Source organism: Pagrus pagrus (assembly GCF_965226575.1).
Source record: "Pagrus pagrus genome assembly, chromosome: 22".
Classification (NCBI taxonomy): Eukaryota; Metazoa; Chordata; class Actinopteri; order Spariformes; family Sparidae; genus Pagrus; species Pagrus pagrus.
Window position 1 is genome coordinate 7,320,599 of NC_140204.1, and position 8,530 is coordinate 7,329,128.

Here is an 8,530-nt window from a genome sequence, read left to right on the forward strand (position 1 = left end):
TTTAGATCTGCAATATTCACACTTTGCCTACTTCTCTCTTAATGTTTTACTGTCTGTCCGAGGGTCATTTCTTCCCGTTGGAAGCAGCAGGAGTAATCAACAGTTGCAAACACGGCCTTTTATCAGCAGTGGTTCAATCATCATTCATTCACATCTTGCAGCTATGAAGCAACATTGGCATTCATTTGGAGTCGTCTTTCAATATAAATTCTGTTTTAGCTCTGTTTTCAGTCTCTGCCAAGTCCTGAGGGAAACGTCTCGCTCTTTCGCTAACAGCTAAACAGCGAAAACAATAAACAAAAAGCCTGCAATCAAGCAAATAAAGCTAAAATTCAGCATATATTTCTCTTTAGATTCATCACATTGTCTTCAAGTTGTCATTTGATACATTATTTTAAAAATTTAAAAAAGAGGAGAAAGTGTTCATGTTCCTTAAGAATTACTTTGTGGTTACGGTATAAAAGTACTTTTTTAAAATAAGAGATAACCACTTGGTTTGGGAACAACATGTTTAGCAAGAAACCATTGTTGCATATAGCTTCCCACTTTTTTTTGCCTTACGATCTTGTCATATAGTTATATAGAAAACCTCAGACAGACCTTAAAGGGGAACTCCACATATGAAAGCCAGTAAACACTTCACTAAAAGCATTAACCAGTCTGTAAAAACAGTTGTGTAATGTCTTTCATGGGTTCGAAAGATGTCCTTAATTCTGAGTAAATAACCCTCAGTGATCTTGTCGTGATGTCATTGTGGTTACACCTGCCAAGGCTTAAAACTTTAAATTTATAACAGAAAGCCTGCCGTACAAACTGGAGGCGTAGAGTTTGAAAGATGTGGGAAGAAAGGCTGGCAGGGTCGGATGTTGAATGAGGCCAAAGCTTTCTGAACATCAGCATAACCACAATTAAGAAAAAGAAGGAGTTTCGAGTGATACTATCAACTAATTAAATAAAGGTAGAGGGGACCAACATCAAATGAAAAAATTATGTGACTTTTCAAGAATTTTTCAAGAAATTCCAAATACGTTAAACATTTATTTTTTGTAACCCCGACACGTCAGTAAGACGATAAATGAGGTCACACAACCCACAACATTGACAAAATGTTCTTTGCAGAACAGTGTTGTCCTATTTATTTGAAATGTTAAAGCTTCCTGTCATCAGTGATTCGTTAGAGCTGAGTGTGTGTGTGTGTTTGTGTGAGTGTTATTTTCCTGCTGCTCTTTGAGTCTTTGTCTTCCTGCATTCATTATTCTCTTTGAACATGATGTCCTCAAAAGGACAACACTCTGAAGTCAGTGATTCAAACAGTAGCTACATGTAGTGGTCATGCTAACAAAAATAAATATGCAACGCCAAGTTGCACTTTCAAAGTCAAGGCACCGAAACTACTTGGTTAAGTTTAGGAGAAGATCTTGGTTTGGTCTAAAGGATACACATTATGCTGATTTTCAGGTTCATCATTTTACTTTGGGTTACGACTAGAACATGCTATAATGCTAAATACCCAGTCTGCTCTGATTGGTCAGCTCACACACACCTGAGCCAGCACCCTTTCATGTGTCTCGAGTCGGCTCTGTCTTGTTTTTGGTTTCCAGTTAGCTTCACTTCGACCGTAAGCATAAATTATGCAAATGTGTTACATGGTGACGTAGTGTGATGTCGCAAAGTCACAGAAATAAAGGCAAGACTACTGACTAGGCGTTTTCAGGAGCATTGTTTTCTGTGGGAGAGAGTTAAATGTTGTTATCAGGTAGCGTCTGTGATGAGAATTTTGTGCTATATCTAGAAGAATGTGAATTGATGTTACACAGCCCTTTTTAGGGAGACTGTGAACTGTGAACTGTGACCTGTGACTTGTGATCTCTTCTATGGCCTTGCCTTGAAACTTGTTTACGACCTAGGTAAGGAAACGACAGATACTAAAGATAAACATTCTCCTCTCTGTAAATTTGCTTGAATAAGCATCTGTTACAGTGATGACACACCCAGAGTGGCAGAGAGAGAGATAAATACCCTGATTTCCTCTTTAGACAGCGAGTCTTAACTTTATAACTGATCTGCGTGTTGCTCTGCGAATGCTTCTCTTGTACAAGATCCGATCTCCTTCCTCCAGTTCTAAATGAACGCAGAATTATTTTAACAGCGTCAATATGAAAGTTTCAGCCGAGAGTGAACATTGAGGCTTGAAATGTATCATGGTATGTGAAGGTTTATAACAACTCGGTTGTGGTTATAAGAGTCTTATTAAACATATGAGGCAGCAGGCCTCTCGGTTACTATAAGTAGGGATTTTCCCCTCTTACTGAGTCACCAGTCAATAAAGACAAGACTGATGGGGAAGCATTTTGCCATCATCCTGTAATACGTCTCTGTCCACAGGATGTTCTCATTCAAGATGTCCTGACATCAATTTAATATGAGTCATGTTTCCGGTAAAATTCTTTGCTTTTCGCCCTGTGATACTCACAGGAAATCTAGCTCTGCAGGGGAGCGACCACATAAAATGTTGTAACTCGGCAGTTTCAGTCAGGTGTTATGAAACAGGGGATGAAATAGAGTGAAGGGAAGGACACTTTGATGAAATGTGTTTTCGCAATGTTCTGTTCGTGCTGAACATGTGAGTGATCTTTGACTAGGACAGTACATGTACTTCCTACTGACCGCTTGTGAAAGAAATGCACTTTTATTTTATTAAAAAAGCTTTATTAAATTCAACACATTTTGACAACAAATGACAAATGACCATACACAATACGATTAAATGAAAATTATAATAATTTACATAACTTAGATTATGCATACTTCACTGCCACACAAAGTTTTAGGCTTTTAACATATTGTTTTATTTATAAATATACAAACGAATCATGATTATTTTTTAGATTTCTTCACCAAAAGTGGTTTAATTAAAAAAACACAATGTTTGAATGTGTGTTTAGTCTTCCTAGCTAGCAGCTCTGTGAGGCTTTACTTGAACTAAATGCTAATACTAGCATGGCAACATTCTCAAAATGACAATGCCAGAAGGCTGACGTTCAGCACGTATCATGCTTAAGATGTTCACCATCTTAGCTTAGCGTGTTAGCATGTATATTCCTGTCATATGTTATGTATGCACCAGATTTCATGGTGATCAATTCATCCCCCAAACTCATGGTGATACTAGCGGCCATTCACCATCTTGACACCATGAATGTCTGAACAAAATATTATTTCATTGGATTAGTGCAACCTCGACCCTCTGGTGACTCATCCTCCGGAGCCGAGATTTTAAAATTTCCCGACAATCCTGCTTAAATCTGCAGCCATTTCCCTTTTTAATATACAAATTTAAAGGATAAGCTCACCTAAAATTGAAAATTCACTCTTTATCTACTCGCACCTATGCTGATGGAAAGTCAGGTGAAGTTTTCTGGAGCTTCACAGTGAAACAGCATCGCAGCATAATCCTAAACAACTGAAGTAGACGGGGGCCTTTAAAACGGGTGTGAATAAAATCTTTTCAAATCAATTTGGGATCCACTGGGATGGATGGAGCGTGATGGAGAGTATTCTTTAAATCGATTCTTTAAATCGATTCATACATAAAGTACACACTCCAAAGAGATTTGACCAACAAGCTACAGCCTTTCTTCTCCTAGGAATGAGATGAAGATGAAGGTCTGTCGACAGTGTGATGATTTTATGACCTGATAGGGCAACATTGACTGTCTAATGTTTAACAGAAGTAAAAGCTTAAACATACAAAATCCCCCCTGTGTTGATTGATACAGAAAAGTAGTCCAAGGGAACTGGCGTGGGTTAGGAGTGTATAGCTAAAGCGCTACTCTAGCTGCTCAACGCTGGCCAGAGTCTTGAGTTCAGGCGCGTTGGCCTCTTTGCCCGCCACACTGCTGTTCCTCTCCTTGTTCTTGCCTTTGAAAGGCTTCCCCAGCTTGGTCGACAGCGTGTGCAGGACGGAGCTCTCATCCGGCGAAGAGCCGCTGCGACCGCTACGGGTGAAGGTAGACGTGGACCTGCTCTCGGAGTTGGTGGCCTCGAAGAGCTTGCCCATGAAGCTGATGCCGGCCTGGCGGATGTGGGAGCTGCCGGCGAACACGTAGAGAATGGGGTTGACGGCGCTGCTGAAGTAAGCGAAGGCTGTGACATTTGGACGGGCTGTCTTGGCAGCCTTGATCACTGATTCGCTGCCCTGCAGCAGACCGACCACCTTGAGGAAGGAGATGGGGAGAATGAGGTTAGAGGAAGGGAGGAAACAGCAAATAAAGGTCCCCTGTTTCACAATAAAAGCTTTGAGCAAAAGGACGATTATGTCCTAGTTCATGTGCAATACCACTGATTTCCCTGTTAATGCAGCTGTGTAACCTCATCGTTTCCTGTATTGTGATTAAATTTCAATTCTTAACAAGGTTTGTGGTGTTGCAGTCATACCTCAGAGTCATCCTGCACACATCACAGGCAATGTTGTTGCTATTCTGAGAACTGAAAAAGCTCCACATACGAGCCATCATCAATATCAACTCCCTGTCAGTGTAATTCGAATAATAGTGCAGTAAGCGGAAGGAGAAGTAGTTCCAATCAGTTGGGTGTTATTTGAACTAGATCCTGGAGATATTGTACTTCTCCTACTGTGTTCCTCATGATGATAAAGCTCACATTCACCCTAACTTAATGAGTTTTAACACCGGTCTTTTAATATGAAAATCGATCCGACAGAAGAAATGTCTTTATTTTGCGACAGATGTTTTGCAGATTTAAGGACAGTGATGTGTGATCCTGTCAGAGCAAAGCTAAATCAAAAGCCACCTCTATGATGTTGACGATGTGATAGGGCAGCCAGAATATTGCAAAGGCGCAGATGATCATCAGGATGAGGCGGCTGCCTTGTCCCTTGCGCTGGAACTTGGCGCTTTGCAGGCGGCAGATGACGGAGGAATAACACGTGTTGATGAGGGAGAAAGGCACCAGGCAGCCCATGATGGTCTCAAACAGGTACTGGAAGACCTGGTGACCCACGCTGCGGAAGTGGTACGGGAAACAAAAGCTCAGAGTGATGTTGTTTGGTAGGGTCTTCTTCAGATTACTGTCAGAAAAGAAGAAATAGACCAAAAAAAGGGTTAAATTGGCTCCAAATATACTGACCAAAGATCGCGTTGAGTCAAGTCTGAAAAACAAATGTAATTCATGTTTTAATTAATTTATAAGAGCTAACGTATATCAGCCCTGTTCTTTTTGATTGTCTTTCTTGCTGGTGCTACTGCCATGTTGAGTAAGGGAAAAAGCCGTATTAATACATACAACTTTATCTTTAGTTTGCTTGACTTCACTCCAGTTACAGTCATGGGAAACGTGCCACGCAGCAGCCATTAGAAAGTCAAAGGAAGAACGGAAATTTAGTCTCACCTGCGGTAGAAAGGCATCGGCAGCGACAGGACGAAGGCCAACACCCAGATCCCCAGCAGGAGGATCAACAGGGAACGCTTGGTTCGCATTCTCTGGGACAAAAAAGGCCTCGTCACGGCCAACCAGCGGTCCATGCTCATCAGGCAGATGAGGTAAATGGACACGTACATGTTCACATTCGACAGGTAATGCACCAGCTTGCACGCTGCCGAGCCAAACTCCCAGCCCCGGCCTCCAGCCAGGTAGCGCAGGAAAAATGGGGCGCTGAGCAGCACGAAAGCATCCGCAGCGGAAAGATTCAGCACCAACAAGCAGGTCACTGAGCGCTTCTTCACCCGGCAGAGCACCGACCACACCACAAACAGGTTCCCGGGGAAGCCCAGCAAGAACGCCAGGGTCAGGATGCCGATGCCGGCCTGAGCTGAGACAGAGATGGGCATAGAGTAGGAGGCAGGATGCTGGGAGGAGGTGGCGGTGGTGGTGTCGTTGGATGCCATCAGGAAATCCTCTGAAGAAGGCGAGCTTGGTTTTGACAACTGTGAAACTGACACAACCTTTCAAACAAACAGGCAGGAAACAGGATATGTTGTATTAACGTTTGTGAGACGTGATTGTGTCTCAAAGGTGTGAAACTTTGCACAACATATATGTTGTTTTTTTTGTTTTTTGTTTTTTTCAGCTTTGTGGACCGTGGTAGACAAAACAGTAGACTAATTATCAAACAAGCATATGAGAGGTCAAGGCCTGTCTCTGCGGTGATGATAGTAACTGATGCGGTTGCTGATCTCTTCATACGAGAAAAGAAAAGTGTGAAATGTTTATTGCGAAAGATTTTTGTGCAGCAAAGAAATGGAAAATTACATAACACTATTGTCTAATTACGCACTGACATATTAACATTTATTACAAAAGACTGATTGCTTAATTTCCTGCAAGTGTCTGTGGTCTTTTCTGACCAAATATGTCAGAACACTTCAAATTTTGAGTTTTATTTTCTAAGTTCAAAAGATCAGAGTCGATGTGACATCAGGAACATGTGCTGAATAAATCTGTACTGAACACAGGTGTGTGACACAAAGCTGCAGTTTTTGTTAAAAAAGCAAAATATAACTCACCAGTATTCATAAAATGTTCATGAGGTGTTTTTAGATATCAAATTTAAGAAGTTTTTGTGTAACTTTTATTTGAAAAAATCATTCAAAACTCCTCCTGAGATTTTGAGTTCCTTCTTGAAGAAGTTAAAACAGTCACACTCTACGACCTCCAGGAGGAAATTCAATGTGAAAATTGAGAATTTTTTGTTGTGAGAGTATTTAAATAAAACTCAAACACTGACCTTCAACTGCTGATCTCTTTTTGAAAGCCGCAATGGTAAATCCACTCATAAAAAGCACCAGTATCCAGCTATTTTACACCTTGCTTGATCCACTCCTACCTCCCCAGCTTCTGTCTGTGCTTTGACTGTGAGTGGAGAAAAAGAAACACAAATATATATATATATTGTGTAATAGGGTCATGTGAGGGGAAATCCAGGACCACAGGAAGCCAGCTTGAGCTCAGTGGGTTGCGATGTCGCCGTTGTTCCTCCTACATGTTATGTTCTGCTGTTGCAGATTAAATTCTTGCATGATAGTGACATCCATGTCAGCTTTATGGAAAAATGTTGATCGAAAAATGTGGGTGGCGGCATAGTTGCTTCACACTCATTATGAATGTGAAATTTAAGGTAGTGCTGTTTTATAATAAATCCCAGACAGCAACAACACAGCTTACTAATGCAGAGATTTAGTGCCTCATCATCTAAAAGACTGCTTTTACCTTTTTTATAGTTTTTTTTATGTTACTGTATTTTCTATTTATCTAGAAGTATTTGCTCTATATTCCGTTTCCAGTTACAGAATGAAAGTTTTGTTGGTTGAACTGACAAAAAAGACGAACCTGAGTCTGAAACGTGTTGTGTAACTGATGGCATCGTGCAGGAACGAACAGCACAAGAGACTGTTGGATAGGTGAACAAGTCAGGGAGTGAATATTCCGGTAAACCTACAGTCCTGTTGACACACGAGCTTTAAATCAGACTTCTCTCGTGTGCAGTGCGTGCTCTCTTGCGTCAGACATTTTGGCAGCTTTACAGCATATTCCTCTTTCAACATCATCGACCTTTCTCAAGTTACTGACTGTATTAGGGGTGAGACATAGTGAAAATTGTGATGCGTCACATTTTCAGGAAAAGGTTCTTTACATCATTTTGTATTTTTCTGTATTTCATATTCTTACAGTGAAAGCTCAAAGTGAAATATTAAAACATTCCTGTTTATTTTTTCCTCTCTAAGCTGCACCATTAATAGAGTAGAGTACATTTATGACTGTACAATTAATAGGTACTTGTACTTTCATTTATAGTGCTATTCTTCCATTTTATAGGCAGAGTTGGGGACTCGAGTCTGCAGCTTTGACTCACAGATGATGACGTATGCTGCAGCAACATCACACCTCAAAACGACACCATGGTGAGCACGGCGGCAGCTGCTGTGCCGTTTGTCACCACCTTTGGCAATATAGACTTCACACAAGGCCCAAACAAAAGACTCGCCAGATGCAACGTCTGCAGAATCAAAATAAAGGGTGCTGGATCGACAACTTCAAACTTTGTCAGGAACCTAAAAAAAAAAAAAAACACACACCCAGATAGGCCACTTAGTCTGTTTTGAAAGTTAACGTTAGCATACGGATGGTTAGCAAACATGTTCAGCTCAGCTTAATAAGCTATTTCACGTTAGCTTGCTTGATTAGATTGGGCGTTGGCTGAATATTTCGAAAAGCAGAGTCTTTGCTTGACACACTTGTTCACAAAGTGCTGACTTTGACATGACTGTAAAAATGGTCAGGTAAGTTAATAGTCCACGTTCTGCTGCCACCATCTGCTGGCTAAGCAGGTAAGTAGGACCTCAGTACTCACTCTGTATGGTAGCTATATGTTGTTGAACTCTAAAATAAGTCTAACTAAGGAAAGCTCTCAATGAGCCTGTTTAAAGTGATCATATTGTATACTAACAGATAAAGGAGTGGAAATAACACAGTACATGCTTTGAATTAATTAGATATAGTTATGCTGTGTTCG

General features: G+C 40.9%; 1 protein-coding gene across 1 annotated transcript; it reads right to left on the reverse strand.

The window, feature by feature from the left end:
* Nucleotides 1–2,734: 2,734 nt before the first annotated feature.
* Nucleotides 2,735–6,858, reverse strand: ltb4r (leukotriene B4 receptor). Its single transcript, XM_084343360.1, has 4 exons — nucleotides 6,746–6,858; nucleotides 5,410–5,963; nucleotides 4,813–5,089; nucleotides 2,735–4,216 (listed from the first exon to the last, which is right to left on the reverse strand). Exons 2-4 carry the CDS (start codon nucleotides 5,904–5,906, stop codon nucleotides 3,830–3,832), a joined length of 1,161 nt encoding a protein of 386 aa, XP_084199486.1. The 5' UTR covers nucleotides 5,907–5,963; nucleotides 6,746–6,858; the 3' UTR covers nucleotides 2,735–3,829.
* Nucleotides 6,859–8,530: the final 1,672 nt, after the last annotated feature.

Bases quoted from the DNA above. Each gene is read 5' to 3' on its own strand.
- ltb4r (XM_084343360.1), bottom strand. From the start codon at position 5,906: ATGGCATCCAACGACACCACCACCGCCACCTCCTCCCAGCATCCTGCC. The intron at 5,090-5,409 runs GTGAGACTAAAT...CTTTTCTGACAG, and splicing joins CCGATGCCTTTCTACCGCAG to TAATCTGAAGAAGACCCTAC. The intron at 4,217-4,812 runs GTGGCTTTTGAT...TCCTTCCTCAAG, and splicing joins ACATCGTCAACATCATAGAG to GTGGTCGGTCTGCTGCAGGG.